At 39.3% G+C, this 24,796-nt stretch overlaps 1 protein-coding gene across 3 annotated transcripts in view; it reads left to right on the forward strand.

Moving 5' to 3' along the window:
• Positions 1-24,796, forward strand: part of farp1 (FERM, RhoGEF (ARHGEF) and pleckstrin domain protein 1 (chondrocyte-derived)) — a 163,958-nt gene that overhangs the window by 25,870 nt on the left and 113,292 nt on the right. The window contains exons 3-26 of one of the 3 annotated variants that reach the window (XM_056770660.1): positions 2,079-2,183; positions 4,167-4,209; positions 4,304-4,382; positions 6,970-7,067; positions 7,795-7,909; positions 7,988-8,135; positions 8,222-8,317; positions 8,485-8,648; positions 8,756-8,824; positions 8,945-9,020; positions 9,126-9,345; positions 13,539-13,702; positions 14,803-14,892; positions 16,043-16,176; positions 17,774-17,855; positions 18,591-18,828; positions 18,903-19,033; positions 19,133-19,201; positions 19,299-19,388; positions 19,623-19,705; positions 19,799-19,908; positions 21,653-21,816; positions 24,397-24,504; positions 24,584-24,735. In XM_056770660.1, the coding sequence (XP_056626638.1) occupies positions 2,079-2,183; positions 4,167-4,209; positions 4,304-4,382; positions 6,970-7,067; positions 7,795-7,909; positions 7,988-8,135; positions 8,222-8,317; positions 8,485-8,648; positions 8,756-8,824; positions 8,945-9,020; positions 9,126-9,345; positions 13,539-13,702; positions 14,803-14,892; positions 16,043-16,176; positions 17,774-17,855; positions 18,591-18,828; positions 18,903-19,033; positions 19,133-19,201; positions 19,299-19,388; positions 19,623-19,705; positions 19,799-19,908; positions 21,653-21,816; positions 24,397-24,504; positions 24,584-24,735 (2,828 nt within the window). Of the gene's footprint in view, positions 1-2,078; positions 2,184-4,166; positions 4,210-4,303; positions 4,383-6,969; positions 7,068-7,794; positions 7,910-7,987; positions 8,136-8,221; positions 8,318-8,484; positions 8,649-8,755; positions 8,825-8,944; positions 9,021-9,125; positions 9,346-13,538; positions 13,715-14,802; positions 14,893-16,042; positions 16,177-17,773; positions 17,856-18,590; positions 18,829-18,902; positions 19,034-19,132; positions 19,202-19,298; positions 19,389-19,622; positions 19,706-19,798; positions 19,909-21,652; positions 21,852-24,396; positions 24,505-24,583; positions 24,736-24,796 lie in introns of all 3 variants that reach the window. The other 2 variants (XM_056770651.1, XM_056770669.1) reach the window with 2 other exon arrangements.

Raw genomic sequence — 24,796 nt, forward strand, 5'->3', positions numbered from 1 at the left:
TTAATGGATATGTCTGGAGGTCCGGATGGATCAAAGCAAAGGTCCAGATCATAGATGGTCACCATGGCAACATGCTATATTAGCCCGGCGTGAATAGGAAATCACGGTCATTTCTACTTCCGTATTCTGACACATCATTAAGTGAAAAGGAAATTAAAAGAAGAAAATAAGTGGGCGTGGCTTGCGTTTTTCACTGCGAATTGAGTGGATGTGTATAAACAGCTGTTGCATTGCAATTTTGAAATGAAGCTGAGCTGGCAGCAGACTGACAGCTGAAGGGGAGGAGTCAACGGATGCTCCGGCCAAGCCGTCTAATTTACATCATTTAGACGTATAGTAATTTCAGGGCGGAAGTGCATTTTCAGATTTTAATTGAAGATTATGATGGTACATGAATTTTAAAAGAAGATGATCCACATTTATAAATCATTACTATAAACGTTTCTATATTTCATGAAAAAATAAGAATTTCACTGGGACTTTAACACCGCCTCAAAGATCTCTTGGTTTCTGATGCATGTTTGACTGACTTTGGCTGGAATGGAAGCGTTGGGAAAATATTTTCATCGTGCTCTGTTTTTCTCTTGCTGACAGACAGGGCAAGTTTATTTTGCTACAGTAGTTCAACGTAAGCAGAACTATGAGTATTGGCATGAAGTCCACAATGAAGCTTATGCAGCCCAAGAATTTTCCAGTTAGAGACGAAGACGAAGAGACCATTAACATCATATTTCCAGCTTGTTTAGAGGTGTTATCATCATTTTTTTTTAAGAGCTGAAAATTTGAATTCCAGCCAGTTATTATTTTACAAACATGACTCAAAGTGAAATAGGCAGTTTGACTTTTTTTAGATCTATGGTCAACTGTTATCATGCATTGAAATTGCAGCGTAACATGCTGTGAATATTGCGTGTAAACAAGCTTTCATGTGGTCCTGTGAGACCATCAGTCATTGGGAGGGGTGAGAGTCATTACTGTAAACTGTCTTCTGTACGCTTGAAGAAGTCAGATAAATCTGCGTCTGTGGACCGTGATGTGCCGTAATGGAAGTTCTCCATTTTCTTCTTCCAGAATTAACGCAAGAACTCTTTTGTAACCTCAGCCCGCCCATCATGTGCCATATTTAACCGTGTGTTACTAGACGCCAGCTGGCATATGTTGAGCGTTTTCATTGGCAACCACGTGAGGTGATGAAGTCCACATGAGTATTAAAGAGCTGTGGACAGACTAACTGTGTGTTTAACTGAAAGAATCAAACCTCCACAATTTCTGCAACTTAAAATCATTTACATATCCCATTAAATCAAGCGTCTGCGATTTCTGTGAATATGAGCAGGTCAAGCAGTGTGTGTGTGTTTTTGCTTCATCATCATTTAGAAATAAAAAAGTCCTGTCCAATAAATGACGTATTGCTAAAGCGAGAACGCAGCAGAAGATATTTTGAAGAATGTTGATAAACAGACAACACTGAATCCCACTAACCCTAACCACGGAGACATTTCTCAAAATATCTTCTTTTGAAAGTCATTAATTCAGTCACATGATGTTGAAAATTGATGGCTGATTTAAAAAAAATTGCCGAACAATCCCTTTAATCCTGGGAATTCTAGCATTCCAGATGTTTGTATTGAAATTCCAGTATGATTTGTTTTATTTTGACTGCAGGTGTGAAATATTTTGTCTTTATGAAATCAGTCATCGTGTTGACGTCTGTGTTATCATGTACATCGCGTCTGATGTCTGGTGTGTATCTTCAGCTGTGTGGCACATGTTGTCCTCCTTGTGTTTGTGTTGTTTAAAGAGTGAGGTCATAGGTCACCTGTGCCAGGTGTCTTCTTCAAACTCTTGAAAATGATCATTCTGTTCATTACAGACGAGTGACGTCACCTCGCACAGTTTACTGTTATTCTACATTTCAATGAAGCCTTTCATCTCTACTGTCGTGTATATATAGAAAGTGAGAAGGTTTATGTGCGACTCTGCATCTTCAGATAATGCTTTTGCTTTGTTTAAGAACATGAAAAGTGAGTGATTGTGATGCTAATGATGTCATAATGTGTGTTTTGTTGTTTTCACAGCAACGTGCTCAAGGGAAGATTCTGTTTGATCTGGTGTGTACTCATCTGAATCTCATCGAGGGAGATTACTTTGGTTTGGAGTTTCAGGATCACCGCAAAATGATGGTGAGCAACACTGCGTTTTACATTCTAAAGTTGGAGGATCTTAACTAGTGCTGTCAATCAAATAACAAAAATTAATCTGATTAATCGCACATTTTCTCTGTGATTAATCACGACCATGGGCGCAAATCTCATTTAACAGTAGGGGGGGACAATACATATAAAATTTCTCAAGAGCAATTTTTGAAGGGGACACAAATAATACATTCAAAATTACACTTACTACGAAATTTAGCGACAATAAGCATTAGACTTGCAGTCATATTATAACTGAACTGAAAATAATAAAGCTTTTTTCCATGTATATATATTTTTTGTCTTTTGAAGACAGGAACTACCCATGATGCTACATGTTGACATTGAGTCACTTTTTTAACACTTTTAAAATGTTATCCTGATATATACTGCAACATTGTTTGACAAAGTAACCGTACATCGACATTATTGAGTGGTTGTTATTTTCCCGTGTAGTGCCCAAACTCCGCTAACAAACTTTGTTCATGTTCGTGTACCCAAACAAACTTAAATTCTGTGTTATACTCGATGATGAATCGCCCGAGTTTCAGTAAACTGAGTGTTTAGTTTATCCGCAGCGCACATACTGTACACAATAGATGCTGAGAAAACGATCCTCTCCAACTGAATGAAAGCTGTGCACCTATTGTGGAAGCTAGATATAGTGCCAATGTCACAAAACTGTAACCAGTATGTTCGCGGCTGTGTGTGACACGGGACTTGAATGGCGGGATGTGTGGCTTAGTAGCGGTTAATGTTCACATCATGTCAGGTCGCTTAAAATATAACAATGAATGCGAAACGGCTTCGGCGTGTTTGTTGCAGTGTGTGAAGTCCTATGTAACAAGCTAACGTTAACTAGCTAAGTAACGTTTTAATCGCTAACATAGAAGATTCATGGCAAAATCAGCTCGGTAATCAGCTTTTTTTGAAATAACTTATTTATTAATGAATCAGCATCAACTACATTAAAGAGAATCACTTCATTTAGAGTGAATAAAATAGACTTCTTACTGGAGTTCAACAACCACTAATGAACTGAGCCCGCATACCTGACTTGAATGTGTTGCGCAATGCGCAGGTGACATGAATGTGGAGAGCAGCATTGGGCCAAACCATTGTGAGAGGCAGGGGAGGGGGAACTCAACAGTTTCTGAATTTAAAACGCATTTTTGCTTTTGTACTTTCTACTTATAACTAAATAAGATTAGATAAACACAAATATATTTATGACAATAGCTAATTTAATTTATCGAGGGGGGGGACAACCCTAGGATAGAGGGGGACATGTCCCCTCCGACCCCCCCGGGATTTACGCCCATGATCACGACTAAGCGCACGTAACATTAATGTTTTTAAAAATACCTTTTACATTCTAATTATTGCACATTTAATCTCCAAATACATGTAGAAACAACAGATTTCTTTGACAGCATCATTTTATGAATAAAATCTTATAATCTGATATTAGTACTGCAATTGATATCTCTTCGCGAATGCAAAAGACACGTATGATTGCTAACCCCCCGGTCAACTGGCTTATCCATGTACCATGTAACCAAAAACTGACCCATAAGACTGGTTTTGTTGTCAAGGGTCACATATAATGTAAAGCTAGGCAAAGGATGACCAAATAAACGGATGCTGGGTTAATCAGGTGAAATATTATATTGTGATAATCTGAAAAAATGTATGGCATGTGTTTACGTTGACGGCCCTAATCTTAACTCAAAGTAGAAGTCTAATTTCCACAACCCACATTTTCACTTTAGTGCCTGCTAAGATAGTTTGGAAAAACATTTTTGTCTGCTAAATCAACAACACAAATGCTACACAGCAGTACAACATACCGAACCGACAATTCTGACTGAAGACCCATCCTTAATTAAGGTAAATTTAGTAGCATAGTAGCTTCCACACCACAACTATAACAATACTATAATAATAATTTCTGTTTGTTTCTTTCTTCAGGTTTGGTTGGATCTGCTGAAGCCGATTCTAAAGCAAATCAGACGTATGTATATAAATATAAATATCATCCATACGAGTTGATGGTCCGTCTGTCTGTTTGTGAACAAATGCAACATGTTGTTTGTGTCTCTTTGCAGGACCCAAGAACACAATCCTGCGATTCGTGGTGAAGTTTTTTCCTCCAGATCACACGCAGCTGTTAGAAGAACACACCAGGTAACATTTGTGTTCTGCATTTCAAGCTTTTGTAAATAATGTTTTGTGAAGGTTTAATGTCTTTGAACTTATGATCAGAAGGAAGTGTATAACCAGTTGTATGGTTTTAATATTAAGAGTTTAATATTAAAGTTCACCACAAAATCAAAGTGGTGTTATTTTTTTACTCGTCCACATTAGGTTCAAAGATGTTTTGAGGCCTCCCGGTGTCTTCAGAACACAAATTAAGATAATTTAGGGACATCCAAGAGATTTCAAGGCCTCCACATAGACATCATGGTTAAAGTTGTTGTCAAGGTCTGTGTGTATTCAATCATTTTAACGTGGATTTAATGTCCGTCCTGTAGAAAGGTGAATTTGGTGGTCATAACACGGCTTTCAGCGTTTATGACAAAAGATTTCTTAGTGATGGTTAGATGATATTTGAATATTATCTGGCTGTTTGTTGACATGTGATGTTGTCGTGTCTGACAGAAAGACATGTCAATGTCAGGAACAGTTTGTGCTCTTTGTCAGATGGTTAAACACTCTCAAGGTTTCTGAAGGTTCTGTAGATTCTTGTCACTAAGCTATTGAAAGTCAAGCCAGAAGACAGACTAGCTTTAAAGTTTTTTCCTCAGATGGCTGCTCGTTTTATTTCTGCCAATCCCAAACCATTTCAGCCACAGATATTTTTCCCTTTTACAAGTGAACTCTGTTTGATGGATTACTTGAATATAGTGAACAACACTTGTGGTTAAAAACAAAGAGAAACGGACTCAAACTGTGTTTCTCAAAATGCTCTGAGGAGTTTCAAATGTGCTGTTTAATTGTTCTGAGTACAGCAGCGTTTTTAAGTCTCTTTTTAAAGTGTAATTTCTGCATTTGGCAGATTGGCAATTTTGGTGCATTAAAATTAGTTTTGGGAAGTAAACCAACGACCTAAATGTACTCTATAATGGAGAGGTTTTTGTAGCCTACCGCTGGTTCCCTCGACCCAAAGCCATATATATTTTTCCCATATACTTTTTCTTAGATCGCAAAAAATAAACTCCTTGATTAACAAAAGTTTATGATGTTTACACGTTTTGTCCATCAAGATAATCTTTACAAATTAACACAAAATTGCTACTTTTAAACTGAAATACAATCGGCAGAAGTAAGCTAACTCGATGCTATAAACACATTACACTTAAGGTCGCTCGATACCACCACCAACAAGCCTCCGACAACTTTTTTAAACTTGAATAAAAATGTGTTCCCTGGTGAGTAATTACTCCGTAAATGAATCCGCAATTACTTTTTAAGAGATTTGTGCCCGTGTTGCATTATTTGTGAGCGTTAAATGCTCGAATGATGTCTAAAGTCCCCGATTACAGATTTTATTTTTATGTAATGACGCGTTTTTGTAAATGTAAAGACGTTCAGTAGAGAGTGTTTTGGTTAAATGTAGTATGATGGACAGAACTGTTGCCAAACTCGATTACAATCTTCCTAAATGTGCTGTCTGGAGAATGTGCTTCATTATAACTCAAGTTCGGTCTGCATGTCCCCTACTCAACTGTCTATCTAGATAACATTTTGAGTCATCATCGTACACATGACCCACGCAGGGTAAAGATGACATGCTGGTGACAGCTAACTTGGTCTTCTACACCTTTTTGTCCTTCTGAGTAAGAAGTCAATCCCAGTATGCACTGCAATTAGATGATATCATGTGCACGTTAATGATCTTCTTATTTTGAGTTTTTCTTTCCTGTAGCTCAGTGGTAAGAGCATTGTGTTAACAACGCAAGGTCGTGGTTTCGATCCCAGGGGATTGCACATAGTCTACTAATACAAATGAATAGGATAATGCAATGTAAATCGCTTTGGATGAAAGTGTCTGCCCAATGCATGAGTATAAAAATAAATATATTTATTGTTTGATTGATTGAAAAGACATCCCACAGTAGCCTACCCTGTCAAATTCTTATTTGAGTTTTATGTTGCTCTTCAGTTGAATTCAGGCGTTATTCAGTGGAGACCAGTGGCTCTCAGATTAGAGTTAATAGAGATGAAAACAAGGGTGTGTGTGTCTAAACCATGCTTGCACAGTACTATAACCTTTTCATTGTGTTTTTATGAGTGCTTTAAAATCAAACGCCCCCACGTGACCTGGTGACATCAAACTCATTAAAATAAAAACGTGTAGTGCTAGTCTTAAAAATTAGTATTTTTATGCAAAATGAAACCGATTTTGAAGTGAAATTTCCCATGTATTTAACATTGTCAATTTAAATAGGTTATTTCCAGAAGTATAAATAAGTTAAGCCTTAGTAAATCAGCATTCAGTAATCCTCACATTAATATTTTTCCTAAAGCACATTGTAGTGTACTGTAGGATATTCAAAGAATTGCTGTGTTTTGTTAATGTATACTTTTCTGTAGTAAATGGCTCAATTCATTGTTCAGTTTCGTTTTATGACCCGTGTTACGGTGACTGTAATGGTGCGTGTAAATGTTTTAGTTCTGTTTCTCAGGAAGCAGTCAGTGAATGTCCATCATTTTTCTGTTGGCTTTTCATTGTCATTGTCTGTACTGAAAACCCTATATTCTCTGTTCACAGGTATCTTTTTGCCCTGCAGATCAAACACGATCTGGCTTGCGGCCACTTGACCTGCAATGAGAGCAGCGCCGCCCTGCTGGTGTCAAACATAGTGCAGTGTAAGAATATTACATAAACTTGCATATTTGCTCCCAGTGATCTCCATCACAACAGCATTGTGTGTTTAGTATGTAAATCCTGTCCTAGTTTTTGTTGGCGTCGTGATACTAATAGAGAATTTAAAGGACCCGGGGTGTCAACGGACTGAGTGATTATACTCGTGTCGTCGCTCATGAAAAAGAATGTTCAGATCGTGTCCAACAAGCTTTGCTTCCATGTCATAAAATCACTGGATATTCAGTTGCCATGGAAACCGCTCTCACGACTGGTGTAGCATCAGTAAGAGACTTGATGTACTGACCGCTGGTACAAACCAAAGCCTTATACTCTGTGATACAACATACCATGACAAAAATACAAACATACAATTTATTAAATATTCACCAAAATCAAGTATCATGGGGTTGTTAATTGAATAATATAACAAATGATATCTTAATAAATGCTAAATTTCCCCCAAAATAATATACTTTACTTAGATTACTTAGTATTTACTCTAGTAAACTGTAGTGTATACTAGAGAGCACTACACTTTGTTAGTGTATACATCAGTATTCTATAGTATGAACTTGAGTGAAATGATAAACTCAAGTATTTACTATGGCAAGGTCGAAAAACACTAAGATTATCTGTATCTAGGTATTGAACTTAGGTAAATAATCAAGGATATTGAAGTTTTTTTTTTTTTGAGTCTGCGTGTCTGACTTGTATAATTGTGTTTTCTAGCTGAGATTGGAGATTTTGATGAGGTTCAGTGTAAACAACATCTACTCAACAACAAGTACATTCCAGATCAGGACACTCTGATGGACAGAATCATGGAATATCATCAGAAGCACGTGTGAGTGAGACGCTTCTGCTCTGCCTTATCGTGTCTGGACATGTGAATGAAATGTCGAGTAATGTAATGTTTGTATAGCGGACAGACCCCGGCTGACTCGGATCATCATCTCCTGGAGATCGGCAGAAGACTGGAGATGTACGGAGTTCGTCTTCATTCTGCTAAAGACCGAGAAGGCACTAAACTCAACCTCGCTGTGGCTCATTCTGGCATCCTGGTCTTTCAGGTAATTTGAAATCTCAGTGTGAAGCCCGTCATGCGTGTCTAGTAAGATTTGTCTCTTGTAATGTGCCTTTATTTCTTCATTTAAAGGGCCACACCAAAATCAATTCCTTCAACTGGTCTAAAGTCCGCAAGCTGAGCTTCAAGCGCAAACGCTTTCTCATAAAACTACGGCCCGACTTAAACGTAAGTGCTTGCTTTGGAGATCATTTTAAAACACAAGACAGTGTTTTACCCAAACATATTAACTTTGGCCAGAACTTTTTAACTTGTAACGACGTTGTTAGTATAAGTTATCTACCTTGGAACCGCAAGCGAGTTTTCAATTAATATTGGAATATTGTGTTATGCAGAGTAACTGTCAGGACACTCTAGAGTTTATGATGGGAAGCAGAGACTGCTGTAAAGTCTTCTGGAAGATCTGTGTGGAATATCACGCCTTCTTCCGACTCTTTGAAGAGCCTAAACCCAAACCCAAACCCGTTATCTTCACCAGGGGTTCCTCCTTCAGATTCAGGTTGACAAGCACTTCATTCCCAACAAAATGTGTCGTTTGCTGCGTGTTGTGTCTTGATTGATAGAAGTATACAATTTGTTCATTATCCGTCATGTTTTGTCTTGTAGTGGTCGCACACAACGGCAGGTTATTGATTATGTAAAAGACTCAGAATTCAAGAAGATTCCATTTGAAAGGTGAGATATAACCCTCTTGATCTTTAAAGCTGCAGTCCGTCATTTTCAGACTTCTCTGATCAGTCAAGACATTGCTGCGTGGCTAATCTTTTCTATTCCGTTCACATCTCCTGTCTTCAGGAAACACAGTAGAATCCAGTCCAACAGCGACCTTCCTTCATATCCACCCAAACTGTGCGCTGATGATCACGGAGAGGTGAATATAAACTGGACAAGTATACCATGTCAATCCTAAAATGGCCTACTCTGTTCAGACATAAAGACCGTCTCAACCTCTCTTGTATTTATCTCTGTGTTTCAGTGGAATGCCAGCAGTTCAGGCCAGCAGGTGGACTCTGCTCACCGCGCTCAAGTGACCTTGGAGAACCCGTCTCACCAACGCTACGTTGGGAGCCCAACTTCTCAAAGCAACGGATGCCGGAACGGGACCCACGACGAGGCGGATGCTCGATTCAAGCCATCCCCATCCAAGCATCAGGCAGAGCATCTGAGCACAGGTCTAGCATCGCTCGCTGCCAAGGGTAGCAGCTCCTCCATACCTTACATCGACTGCAGTGATATTGATAGTGAATATGATTTGGTGAAAGGTCGCATCACTGTATCTCGCTCCCGCACACATGACAATGATGAGGTCCAGCCAGGCGGCTGTAGAGGGTCCGCAAGTAAGGTTAATGGAAACGGTCAACAGAATGGCCACGGAGCGGGCAAGTCGAGATTCAGGGAGTCTCCTTTAACTAGCCATCGGTCGGCTCAGAGTTCAGACACTTTCAATGGCAGTCAGTCGTCTAACAATTCGTTTTGTGGTAACGGATCACCGCGAGCTTTCCCACTCAGCAGTACTCTGATCGATGAAATGTTTCACGGCCCCAAGTCGCCCACCGCTCACGTTTTAGCTTCCAGAAGTGCAAACTGCAGTCCAGTGTTGAGCAGTTTTCACAATACAGAGCAGATGGGTTATAGTTGGCGTCGTCGGTGGGATGACGGTGGACGTCAGCTTTCTACCGGCCGCTCTGGGGGAGATGCCCAAAATTACGGGAGCTACTCCCCGATTGTCAGCCGCTCCCTGCACTTGCAGAAGTTACAAAACGGTATGCGTAACCGCTCAGAGACCGACCCCATGATTCTGAGCCAACACAATTCCACCCCGGCCAATGAACTGCGACCGGTGGTGTCGAGGCCAGAACGTATCGCCGCCCTAGAGCGCTGCCTAGCCGCTAATGGCCGTGGAGCGTCTAGTCAAGCTCGATCCAACACTCCCCAACAAGTGTATGGAAGTCTACTGAGTGCTAATGATCACAACAGTCCAGTTCATATGATTGACGGGTCTGCTAGCAGTGGAACAGAGTCTAGTGATACTGAATCAGATGCAGGCAGCAACTCTTACAGTCAGCCTCTAGTGTACGGTAATCCCGGAGCGGCCGGTTCCTCTCCTGTCCCCCGAAACAAGTTCTCAATTGGCAGCATCCAGCTGGAGGATAAGGGTCAGGGCAGAGAGGATGGATATCATTATCCTGTCAGTAATGAGGATGAGGGACAATTCTTCAACTGTTAGAGAGGATGATGCGTGACTGAGGGTCCAGTTTTGTGATTTGGAGGTTCAGGAGAGATACTACGATGTGTAGTTTGGGATTTTAGCACCATCTTCAGAGCTATTGAAAGTCGTATTGTAAAGTGCCATGTGTGTCAATGCAATCGCTGGTAGAGAATAAAAGATAAGCAGATGTGATGTAAGTTTATTTACCCATTTTGAGCAGTGACTAGACAGTAGATGTTGCCAAATATTTGTTACTGTGAACGATTACTTTCTAGTCAGTTTTGTAGCAACGAGGAATTACAAAAATATAAAGAACGGTGATATTCATTTACATAACCTGTAAATACAAAAAAAAAACATCATGTAGCCAATAGCTTTAGTTTATATTATAATTTTTGGAGTAGTAGTTTTGTTGAAACGGTGGTGAACGCAGATGTTTGGTACGTTTTTGTAAAAGTAGTGTAGTATTTCAAACTTGTAATGGTCATTTGTGTTGAAGTCTAGTTAATGCGACAGTTGCTAGATGATATTTGTCTTAAACTAAGATTGCGTTGTGTGCTATAACAGATCAAGTGAGCTCATCTGTCACAACGTATCGTCGGCAAAAGTGGAAAGTGTTCCTGCTGATTTTATGGTTAGTTTGGTTAATTCAGACCGGTTGTTATTATTGGTGTGATCATGATGGCTTCACGCAAGCTTTCTTATCCGCTTATTTTTGATAGGTTCACTTGATTTGGTGGCATTGTTTTTTCCCAGCATGCATCACTCCTTTAAAAACACTAGTGTCATCCTTAGATTTTGTTTTGCTTTGCTGCTCTGCTTCTTTTTTTTGTTCGTCTGGCACTCCTCATCACTGTCATCTGTTTGCGGTGACGCTTGATGATCGCTGAACCTGTGCTCGAGTCACAATTGACAGCATGTGTTTCTCTGGAATGCTTCATCTGTTTCTTTTCTTCTGGTTTCTGTCTCTTCCCTCGCATATGTGTATACGAGTCTTTTATAACGCAGTGGTCTTCTGAAGTGGAAGTAGACATGGGTGAGATTTGAACAGACTGAGGAAAATATTGTTTTAAGAACTGGCATGTGCATTTTAAAATGGCTTTTAAAAATGCGTGTTAACTGATTATGTTTTTCTATCCACGTTTTAGCTTGTTTTGTGTTTGTTTACTACAAAAAAATATGACTATGGTTAAACCATGGTTCTGCGACCTTAACCATAGTATCGGCATACAAAGTATTTGTTGTAAAACTTATACAAAAAGTGATGAATCTGGAAAAAAACTTCATAAAAAATAAAGGTGCTTAAAAGGTTCTTCACAAGCGATGCCATAGAAGAACCATTTTAGGATTCACAAAGAACCATTCAGTCACATGTTCTTAAAAGAACCATCTCTTTCTTACTTTTTTATTATCGGAAGAACCGATACGGAAAGCTTCTTCAGAAGGTTTCTATGGCATCAAAGTGTCAGATCAACCTTTTGAAGCAGCTTTTATTTTTTAAGAGTGTATATAAAAACAGGTGATTTGGAATCACACGCTCTGTAAATTTAATGAGTTGATGATGTCTGTTAACAACAGCTGACAGCTTATTACGCTCTGTAAGATTCTCTTACATGTGTCAGGCATTTTTTCTAGGCGCGTCGGCGTGCCTAGACCGTTTCAGAGTGAGAAAAAAACATTTCTTAGAGAAAGCGGTACGGCTCGCGTACATTTTTTTAGAATCGAAATCTGAATTGCCCCTAGCTAAGGGTTCAAACCAAACACGAACAATAGCCCTCCAAGCTATGTATTAGTTGCGGGAAAAGTTGGTAATTTTCGCCTGAGTGACGCGATCTGACACAAATATTGTCGCGAGCTGCGTCTGTATGTCTTTGCATTGACTTCTGTATGCAAGTTACTTTCGCACATGCTTAATTTCGCGTTTGGTGTGAACCCATAGTAAGACCGTTTATGTTAACGATGGCAAGAATTACGTTAATGAAAAGTTTCGGAAAGTGTTATTAAAGCCATTCACAAGACCACTGCAGTTATTTCACAAGAAGAAAGATCCAGTGTTTACGTCAATGTTAATATGAATGTGTCATTTTTATCCAGCCAGCGTTTCCAGTAATTTGTAATTTATCATCAATGACCAAAGTAGAGTCCTTTCGTGTAGCATTTTGTACATTTATAAGATTATGCCTAAATGTAAATGTAAATGTTAATAACATTTGATAATGAAAGGAATATTGAATGATTGACACTTGTGATCTTCTGTTTGTTTCAGTATGAACTGTACATTTTTGAGCTGTGTGAATGTTTCTGATATATGATAAATGTAATATTTGAAAGACTTAGTGCATAGGTGTCATAACTGTGACACCTATGCAAAACTAACCCGTAAGTTTTTACAAACTAAACAATCACATCACATCTGACGAACTATCACAGCCTTAGTTCTCATGTTTTTATTATCCTGTAGCACTTTTTTGGGGTCTTTTCTGTATGATGGATGTCTGATGTTATCACCCTCAATACTCCTCGTCTTTTTTTAACATTGTACATGAATGTGTATTATTAGAAATAAAAACTGGTTGTTCCAGATGTTTGCGTCGATGACTTATGATGTCCCCCTAGATGTGTTAGATCCCCCGGTCCGTGTTGTTGCGTGTTAGAATAGTGCTAGTTGTAGTGGTTTGTGTGGCATGTTTGATGACGAAGACGTTCCTGCATGTCCGTATGAGTTTGTTTATCAGCAGCTTTGCGACTCTTCCATCCTCCTGCGTTGTGGATCTTCGGTTCACTTGAAATGTCGTGGGACTTTGTCGGGCAAGTATGTAAATGTAGTGATTGTGCAGTTGTAGATGTAGTTACCTTCTGGATGGGAGCTGAAACGTGTCCCTCCCCTGGATCCATATGTGATGCTGTCTGCCTTGGTCCATCCGTCTGTCCGTGTGGTGTTCATCGTCACATCCCTGACAATAGTCTCGAGAACGATTTTAAAACCTCCTGCCGAAAACTCGAGCGTAAATGCAATCAACGTATCGATTTCCATCTACGCTCGCCTCTTCTGCAGGGTTCATGTGCCGTAGTATAAAATTATATTTGATTTTAGATACGTTCACGAAAGCACTAACAAATTCACTGCACTTCAAAAACGAAACATCAGGGCTTTAGTGTAACCTGCCTGTTCTCATTCAGGTCCTGTGAGCAGCAGCGAGTCTCCATCGGCTGTCAGGGTGATGGTGAACGGACAGAAACAGAGTCTCAGCCTCGGTCACAGTCCAGATGGACGACAGCCGTCTCCTCTCACCAGCCCGTTACTGACCGACGGAGGATTCGTCCGCACGGACGACGAGGACGAGGTTCGCAGGAAGGTTTGTCTTTTGGGGAGGGAGGGACGGAAACAGTTAGAATTGTACTGAGATTGTGTGTATCTGTGATGCTCCTCTATTAAGTGAACATGTTTTATTTGTGAAAAGCAAGTGTTGTTCTCCCATCACCTCCTCTTGCGTTTCTGAATTTCGTCGCTCTTGATTTCATAAATTCATACCGAGAAATGAAGAGAGATGTGTTTTCACTGTATTATGGTCAAGTGTCTCTGTGGACGTCTCCGAATAGGAGACCTAGATAAAGTCAACCTCAATTCCAGTCTATTTGGGGAAGATTATGGGATTCAGTCACATCTGTTTTCACCTCATCCGTCGAGATTAACTTTATACTTTGTGCTTAAAGTCCGCATGAACCGGAATGTTTCGAATGAATAAAATGGTGGGCGTGGCTTCTGTCTGCGATTTGATTGGATGTATAAAAACTTCATTTTGAAATGGAGCTGGCAGCAGACTGACAGTTGAAGGGGAGGGGTTAACGGATGCTCCGCCCAAGCCGTCTAACATACATCATTTAAGCTGGATAGTCACTAACGGAAGGAAGTGCCTTTTTTAGATTTAATTGAAGTTTATGAGGGCACAAGAATTAAAAAAAGAAAATGACCCACATTGATCAACTATTTTCAATAAACGCTGCAATATTTCGTGAAAAAATAGGCATTTTCGTTTTTTATTTCACTTGAACTTTAAACATACATTTTCTCCTAAAAAGAGATTTTGATCATGTAATTCTCTACTTTATATTTTAGAGTTTGAATAAACCCTGGCAAGATTAAATATGGCGGGACGTCAATGACATTGAATCTCATTGGTTGTGTTGCATCACATAGTTGTCATATGCATCATTGGGCTCAGTTTATATTACGTATGTGATGTAAACACGGATACACATCTACATACATGACATGCATTAGTTGTGTTTTATATCATGCCAAATGCTTACAAATATAGACCAAAGAAAATAAACAAGGCAACTAAAGCCAACAAAATTTTGACTTTATGGGTTTTGTAATGAACCTAAATGTTTCTTCTGTTTTTGTCTCTTAAACATTTGTTTTGTTTGTCTCTCCTGACAGCGATTCCCCACAGATAAAGCTTACTTCATCGCAAAAGAGCTTCTGACCACAGAGAGGACTTATTTGAAGGATCTAGAGGTCATCACTGTGGTAACTATCTCTCATCATCGCAGATCTGTCACGTCAGCAGGGAGTTTACACTAAATACTTATAAATATCAAATTATTTATTTATTTCATCGAGTGTGGGTGCTACAGATTTTTGGCCTTGAAATCCATCATTATTTTGCATATGAATTTGTACTATGTGACTCCTAGAAAGATGTATTGTTATTATAAATGGGCATTAATTAGGCCCCGCCTATAATCTTTCATGTCAAGAGATATGAGTCTGCCACCTCACAAAATGTTTGGCAGAAATCGCCAGATTGTGTTTCTTAGCATTTCTAATGATTTTGGGTGGTTGTTAGGCAGTTGCTAAGGTGTTCTTAAAGTCCCTGTGAACCGGAAGTTGCAATCGTTTTTACTTCAGTATTCTGACACGCCTACAGAAACTTTTGGGCGTGGCTTGCATTTTCCAGGATGTATAAAAACAGCTGGTCGATTTTGAAATGTAACTTGCAGTAGACTGATAGTTAAAGGGGAGGAGTTAACGGATGCTCCGCCCTAGTCATCTAATTTACGTCCTTTGAGATGGAAAGTCATTTCAGGGAGAAGTGCATTTTGAGGGTACATGAATTTAAAAAAGAAAACGACCCACATTGATAAACTATTTACTATAAACCCTCCAATATTTCATGAAAAAATAATGATTTTAATTTTTAATTTCACTGGGACTTTAATGGCTAACAGGACCGTGCCGTGTGATTTCTGGGTTGAGTCGGGTGTTTAATGTAGCGTTAAGGAAAATAATGAATTATTTAAAAATATGTTTTTCTGGGTTGATGAAGGTCAACAGGTTCAGATAAGGTTCAGACCCTGTTTGTTCTTCTCTTTTGGTGGCTTCCTTCAGTCTGTCTGACGGCGCGAGTGGTCTGTTTGATTTTTACAGGCGAGAGGAAAAAGAGCAGCAGGGTGACGCGTTTACAGCTCTGTAAATATTTTCTTTGGCTCCTGCGTCCGAGAGCACCACGCCCGTCGTATATTTACATCTGTTCAACATCTTCTGTGTGAATCCTCAAAACATACGTTTAGCATTCTGATAAAAACCTGTTTATGATGAGTTCTGCCGTATTCCAATGTGTGTTTGTATTGAAGGCTTGAGTTGTATTGTGATATGTTGTTGGTTGTTGTGTTGACAGCACTTTCAGAAGTTTGTGGGGACAGATGAAGCCATGCCACAGTCATTGAGGAATCTCATATTTGCCAACTTTGAACCCGTCTACAAATTCCATGAGAACTTCCTGAAGGACATGGAGCAGAGACTGGCACAGTGGTGTGTACTTCACACATTTCAACCTTTGTGTGTTTGTGTGTGTGTGTGTGCCTTCAGATTTGTGTCCTTTAGACAAACACGTGTGTTCTGTGTCTTTGCGTTTAGTGTCTATGTGTCAGACAAATGTGTGTTTGTCCTTCAGACAAACCTGTGATGGTGTGTGTCCATCAGACATGTTTGTGTGTGTGTACTGAGGACATGATCTGAATGTATTTACTGTAATACAAACTTTGAAAACAGATTCTGTTGAATGTTTTGTACAGGAACAGTAAGCTCATCATGTTCAGTTTGAATGCTCAAGACCATTATTCTAAATCTAAACACTGATCCATGATCACTTCCTGTTCCTCATTTTTATTTTTCATTATTATTAGGTCTATTTTAAACATCACATGGTATAATAAAGCCTTAAAGTCCTGTGCACCGAAGCTATGATAGTTTTTACTTCCGTCTTTGATGCATTTCTGAAGCTGTTTGAATTCTCCCCCTATCTCCTGTATAGTGCACTATATCGGGTGTCCGCCATTTTGTGGTGTTTTTCTCATTCCCTTCATTTGTTCACTACTTTTTACCCACAATGCATTCTGATTTTGAGTGTACATCCGATGTTATGCGTGATGACGAATGTTTCTATTTGATTGGCTATGTAAAAACAACCGTTGCATTTTGAGATGGAACTAGGAGCAGACTGACGGTTGAAGGGGAGGAGTTAACAGATGCTCCGCCCAAGACGTCTGACTTAAAATAGTGCATTTTTAGATTTTAACTGCGGATTAAGAGCCACTTTATTTTAAAAAGAGAATGATCAGCTATTGACATTAAACTCTGCAATATTTCATAAAAAAATAGGAAATGCTATTTTTTATTTCACTGAGACTTTAAAGATCTTAAACATTTTGATTTAGTTGTAAATGTTCTGTTGGTTGTGCTCTGCCGTACTGTTTGTCAAACCGGAAGTGCAGTGTTGGTTTATAGTGTGTTAATCGTAGCGGCGAAACAGACGCCATTTGCTCTGAAAACGCAGAATAAGATTTGATTTTGATTCTGAATGCCAGATTTTTCATACTCACATCCTCTGTTAGACCTCTCTCAGAGTCACTGGACCGTTCTCTGCACCGTTGTGATGTTCAGTGTCCTGCAGGGAGACAGCTTGAGTTCAAGGACAGAAAAATAAATTCATTTTGTGTTGTGTCTGGAGTGAGAGTTCAAGTGTATGATAAATGACATTCTGTGTGTAGATGTTCAACAGAGACATCTGGTGGAAAACATGAGAGCTTCACCTTCATCATTTACTATTCATGCATTTTGCATCATATCTGCATCATCTTCTAGATGATATTTACATTATATCAATATGTACGTTCTTCACATATTTCTTCTGAACTTTTGATTTTCTTTCTTTCTGTGGTACAAAAAGAACACAATACAAGTATGAATGATATTGTATTTGAGGCTTGTCAAAATAAAAAAAGACCTCAGTAAGTACAATAAAATGGCTGATGTGGTTTATCTGAAGTCATGTGAAAGGTGTTGTGTGATGAATAGAAATTATGTATGTATGTCACTGTAAATGTGTTGTGTGTTTGTGTGTCTTCAGGGAAGGAAGATCAAATGCACACATTAAAGGAGACTATCAGCGTATCGGAGACGTAATGCTGAAGAATATTCAGGGTCTGAAGGTCAGAACATCATCACATCACATGATCTTCTTTGATTTCACTCAGAGCTGTGAGATGTTTGTTTTAAACGTCTCTTTTTTTAATTGCAGATATTACATTAAAAATTTAGCAGATTTTTTTACAGAAAAGTGAAGAACAATTTGAAAAAAATTATCTAATTTTGGACACAAACTCTTCATATATTTAAAATAAATATAGTTTATAACCCATATAATCTAAAATAACCAAACATATTTTAAAAGTACAAAAAATATATAGCATAAATAAAGAAAGGTAGGAAGAAAGAAGCATGTCATTTTATATAAATTATAAACACACCATATATATACCGATATTTTAATAAATATAGCATATACAAGATAATATTTGAATTAAAAAAATTATATGAATGGATATTTTGAAGGTTTTAATTCTTCTATTTCTGTAAAAAATTTGGTTCCATAATGAGATTACTCGGTTTAATTTCTTTTTCTAAAATCATGTTTTTTTAGTTGGCTGTATTTTTCGAGTTATTATGTATTTAATCAAAACAAACCAACTGCAGTTTGATTGATATTAACTGGAATGCACAAACCAAAAAACGCTGTTTTAAAATGGTTTACAAATCCTATTTTTTATTATTATTTTGGAGCCAAACTCTTATGAAGGAAGCAGAGTTTTCCCATCTCTGTAGCGCAGTACTACTATGTGTAGTCTGCGATGAACTCATTGTGTTGTTGTTGTTGTGTTCCTCAGCTGTTGACGGCTCATCTTCAGAAGCATTCTGAGGCGTTACTGGAGCTTGAGAAGACGTGTCGCTCCTCCCGCAAGCTGGAGGTTCTGTGTCGAGACTTTGAGCTCCAGAAGGTTTGCTATCTGCCGCTCAACATCATCTTCCTGCGACCGCTGCATCGCCTCATGCATTACAAACAGATCCTGGAGCGGCTGTGTAAACATTATCCACCGACACACGACGACTTCAGAGACTCGAGAGGTACGCCACAGAACAAGCCACATTCGTGTCTTCCGAGGTTCACGTTATTCCGATTCACGTTTCTCTTTCTCCAGCCGCGCTCGCAGACGTCTCCGAGACAGTCGCGCAGCTTCAGGGGACCCTCGTCAAGATGGAAAACTTCCAGAAACTTCTCGAGCTGAAGAAAGATCTCACTGGCATCGAGAATCTCGCCGTTCCCGGAAGGGTTTGTGTTACGGATCATTTATTAACGCGTGCTGCAGTTTGGATTTGAAACGTTACGAGACGGGTGTTGATGTGGTTTTGTTTGTTTGTTTTCGCTCAGGAGTTCTTCAGGTTGGGATGTCTGAGCAAACTCTCTGGTAAAGGTCTTCAACAGAGAATGTTTTTTCTGGTAAGAGACGTCTGCTCTCACGTGTCCTAATCCATTACTTGCCGTTTTTTACGGACCAATCATGTCTTCTTTTCTCGTCTTCTCAATGTGACTGAAGTTCAATGATGTTCTGATGTACACGAGTCGAGGCATGACATCCTCAAATCAGTTCAAGATTCACGGGCAGCTTCCTCTCTATGGAATGACGGTGAGTACAACCATCTCAACTGTAAAGTCTGTATACTGAGAATAGAAATGACATCGTTTGCATTTGTTACACGTGTTCATAAAACCTTACAGATGAATGTGATGTTTGTTTTAAATCTGTGTGAGCAGTGTCTGATTTTATCAATTCATCTCACGCATGTTATCACACAATAATTCACGGCACAAGACTTTCTTCGACACGTGTGTATTCACGTTCATATGTGTGTTTCTGTAGATCCGTGAGAGCGAGGAGGAGTGGGGCGTTCCTCATTCGTTCACCCTTTTTGGACAACGTCAGTCTGTTGTCGTGGCCGCCAGGTAGTTGAATCTCGACTTTTATTACGAGTGCAGAAGAATGATGTGATGTGATGTGTGTTTGGAAATATCAAAGAGCCCTTTTGTCTTCCGCAGTTCCAAATCAGAGATGGAGAAGTGGTTGGAGGACATTAAGATGGCCGTTGATCTGTCAGACTGTGACGGATCTTCAGCAGAGATTCTCTCCAGCAGTTATACTGACACCAGTAAGACAAAAACTCATTATACTCTTTTCAACCGCTTCGACAACAAAAACTGATATTGTTCGTCTGACATGAGTAAATCAATACTAATAAAATACATTACTATTATGACAAGTGATAGTTCATTAAAAAAAAGGAAATTCTGTCATCGTTTACTCACGCTCATGTAGTTACACACCTGTATAAATTATGGTTCTGATGAACAAAGAGAAAATATTTGGAAGAATGTCTGTATTGTTTAGTTCCGGGACATCATTAACTCGCATAGTAGGAGAAGTGAAATGGTGGTCAAAGGTGCCTGAGAACTCTGAGATATTTGGAAGAATTTAGGAAACACAGAGTTCTCAGGCACCTTTGACCACCATTTCATTTTTCCTACTAGACGAGTCAATGATGTCCCGGAACTAAACATTACTGACATTTTTCCTAATATCTCATTGTGTTCAATAGAACAAAAAATACAATGTATACTATGGTAGTGGTTGATGTCTCAGAACTGGAAATTGCGAACGTTCTTCCAAATATCATTCTTCATGTTCATTAGAACAAAGAAATGTTTACAGGTTTGAAACCACCTGAGAGTGAGTAAATGATGACATCCGTTCTGGATGAACTGTCCCTTTAATGGAGCAGATTTATCTTGAGATTTTGTTTGCTGATGATTTTTTCACAGGGTTCCAGCGCTGATATAAAGTTGATCTCTTCAGATTTAATTTCCTCTGTTTATTTGACACACACACACACACACACACGACTGGTTTATTATCTCTGTGGGGACTTTCCATAGGCGTAATGATTAGTATACTGTACAAACACTAGAGTTTATCCTCTAACCCTGAAGATCATAGAAGACTTTTGGCATTAAAATATTGTTCTGTACAATTCATACGTTTTTTTGCCTGTGGGGAACTCAGTTTTCCACATGAGTTGGTGTGTATTCAGGGAAACAAAAAAGTTGGTGTGTATTCAGGGATATAAAAACAAGGCCATGCACGCACGCACACACACACACACAGACACACACACACAGACACACACACACATACACATATGACATTTGACCCTCACAAATATAGCTTAACCAGTACACACAGACACACACCATATCTCAGACACATACACACACACTCACCCCATAGCTCTCTCTCTCTCTCACACATACACATATAAAACATTTGACCCTCAAAAATATAGCTTAACCAGTACACACAGACACACACACACTCACCCCATATCTCTCGCTCACACACACACACACACACACACACACACGTATGACATTTGACCCTCACAAATATAGCTTAACCAGTACACACACAAACACATATCTCTCACACACACCCCATATAGCACACACTCACACACACACACAAACACTAAGTATCTCACACCATATCACACACACACAAACATTCCATATCTCACACCATATCACACACACATCATATCTCACACACATTGTGATTATGATGGACTATTATGATGTTATGATATCTCAAGTTTTGATTTGATTGATTTAATTATATATTGTATTATTCTACATAGTTCTATGGTGATACTGTGCTTTGAGATGTACTGTAGATTTATATCATATAAACCAGGGTACAGAAATGTATTTACCGTGGTATTTATACGGTAGAAACAAAAAGGTACACACATTACCCACAATACTTGTTTTTTATAACGTGACAACAATCACCATTTGTTTTGTTCATTGTTAAACGGCTGTTCTTCCCAAATTTCCCAGAATGCCCCGACGAGTCTAGCGCAGATCAGGAATCTGAGGACGATCTGAGCTCTTCAAGAAGTTCTCTGGAGCGACAGGCACCTCACCGTGGTAACACCACGGTTCACGTGTGCTGGCATCGTAACACCAGCGTGTCTATGGTGGATTTTAGCGTAGCTTTAGAGGTACACCAGCGTGTGGTCCATGTCTGATGTGTCTTGTCTTTAACTTTCCTCTCTCCTCCAGCTGTTTCTCCAGACCATGATCGCACGGAATTTGTGCTCGCATCTTCTCAGTAGCTCCTCACTGCAGAACGCGACAAAAACGGGGCAATATTGCAATACCTCTCCGGGCCTAAGGGGTTTAGATTTTCTTCTATTACCTTGAATGGATGCTCCCAGGACACATTTTCCGCCCGGTGGTTAAACTAATAACTGCAAGAAATGGAATGCGCGACCTGTGCGTACTTTGTATGCGATGTAACGATACCGTACATGAGTACTATTCTGATGACCAAATTTGTGTCGCACGCACTGTACCCTGTCTCTCGCGTAGGGTTGGCCGATATATCGTACGATTCTTAAGCTCTTTTTCTCAATGATTTACGGTTAAATGCCGCCACATCCGAAAGCCAGAGAGTGCTCTTGCGCAGAAACTCTGAATATGCAAAACAGAAGAAGAACAATTAGTTCCAGGAAATGCCTGTGATCAAATTCTATCGCTGTTCTCCAAACCTTTTCAGTTATTTTCATGATAGTAAAGTTGATTTATAGTAATGATGATAGACAAGTGTTGCTTTTTAAAATACAAAGTTATAAACGACTCAATCTTGTTGTGATTTTAGATCCAGCGGTACTTCCTGCTGATCAAACAGCCGTAGTTCACGGATGAGCTGTGCATAAAACGTCTAAATCAATTCTGAAATCGATTCGATATGTATCATTAGCACGAACCCGATATATATCGGCCAGCCCTACTCTCCAGTACCCTTAAAAAGGAACTATATTTCTGCGCTTACTAAGTATATAAAGTGGAAGGAGTTGAATCTATATCTTGTGTTCTGCAGTGAGGACCACCTCCATCTGGATATATACACAGTACATGAATCAGAGCGTTTGTGACTGTTATTGGTCGCTAAAAGTATGATGAAATTATCACTAGTGGTGTAGGGGAATGTGTAACGTTTTGAATACAAGACAGAGTCTGATAATCTCACGATGACGTTTGTGTGGAATAGTTTTGACACAGATTCCGTGTGGTGGACTGATGTTCTCTTACCTCAGCGATCAGGTTGTCTGCTGTTCGTGACTTCTGTTCTTGTCCCTGTGTGTGCGTCTCTGTCATGTTTCCTCTGACTCTCTGTGTTTCTTCTTCTTGTCTTTTCCTGCTCTCTGTGTGTGTGTTGAGGTTCAGTAGACGAGTGTAGTCCAGTCAGTGTGTCAGAGGCTGTCAGGGCTCAAGGGCCCGTCTCTCTGTCTGTGGTGTGTTGGTACCGGGTCAAAAGCCTCTCCTTTACTGACACCTGCAGGAGTAGAGAGGTAAAACCTTTACAATCATTAAGACTATTAATCATGGTTTTACTATAGTAACCGTAGTTTTTGGTTGTATTTGTACCGTAGTAAAATCATAGTAACTACAAATGTGCTATAGTCAGATTTAAGAATTCAGTTAAGTCAGAAACCTCTGAATGCTGACTGTGATATGGGTTTGTGTCGTGTCATTTCAGTTCTGTGTCTTCCTCTCTGTGTTGTTGAGTGTCATGATTCTTTCTAAGATGTTTACTTGTGCTCTGTATACACATCTTGTCATCAGCACCAAAAGCGATGCGACACAATGCTTAGCACGTCCGGTGTAGACATGCTGTTGCTGTATATTACCAAGAGAACATGGAATAGTTTTAAGCTCTGAAATCAGGTTGAAAAGGGTTTACGGGCGTTCACACAAGATGTGTTTTTAGCTTTTTTTTAAGTGTTGAACTCATTGTGTGACGTTCTGCTCAGATCGACAGTTTGTCGAGGGTTAAATATTCACAGGGATCTTTAAATGACTGTATACCAGGGGTCAAACATTAACACTTGTGAGCCAAACATGAGCGAAAACTCACCGCGAAACTTGCTGGCTTAAAGGGATTGTTCACCCAAAAATGTTATATATTTTATATTATATATAGACAACTATACACAAAATGTATGTCATCATTTGCTCACCTTAGAGTTGTTCCAAATCTGTATAAATGTCTTTGCTGAGAGAGAAATATTTGGAAAACTGTTTATAACCAGACAGATCCCACCCCCGATTGACTCCCATAGTAGGAAAAATAACTTTATCATTTTTTGTTCTGTTGAACACAAACGAAGATATTTTGTAGAATGAAGGACAGCAAACCGTTCTGGGGCACTTTTGACCACCATTGCATTTTTCCTACTATGGGAGTCAATTGGGGACAAAATCTGTTTAGTCAAACACATTCGTCCAAATATCTTTGTGTTCAACAGAACAAAGACATTTATACAGATTTGGATCAACTCGAAGGGGAGTAAATGATGACAGGAGTTTGATTTTTGGGTGAAGTATCTTAAAACAAAGACGATAAAGATATAAACGAATTAAATGAATTAAAAATGGGAATCGAATGATAAAGAATAGATCCTCAAAAGTGTTTTTCCTCTGTCATAATGTCATTAGGAGTTTATGTGAGTTTTGAAGTCTGGTTATTGTATCTGTACTTGACTTGCGGGTCTTTCTCATTGTATTCTCTTCTTCAGAATCAGTTGTCGGGAAATCTGCTCAGAAAGTTTAAAAACAGCAACGGATGGCAGAAACTCTGGGTGGTTTTCACCAACTTCAGTCTGTTCTTCTACAAAACACATCAGGTGAGACGAATCCACCAATCATGTTCCTTCGACATGGTTTTTCGATGGTGTTCACTGAACGTCTGGTGTCTGTCTGCAGGACGAATATCCTCTCGCCAGCCTTCCGTTGCTAGGATACTCCATCACCATTCCTTCGGAATCTGAGAACATTCACAAAGATTACGTCTTCAAGCTTCATTTCAAATCGCATGTGTACTACTTCAGATCAGAGAGCGAGTACACATTTGAGAGGCACGTGACGCATCGCACCAGTTTCACGATGTTATTTGCTTGCTTACTCCGATGTGAAGAT

Source organism: Triplophysa dalaica, chromosome 2 (genome assembly GCF_015846415.1).
Source record: "Triplophysa dalaica isolate WHDGS20190420 chromosome 2, ASM1584641v1, whole genome shotgun sequence".
Taxonomy (NCBI): domain Eukaryota; kingdom Metazoa; phylum Chordata; class Actinopteri; order Cypriniformes; family Nemacheilidae; genus Triplophysa; species Triplophysa dalaica.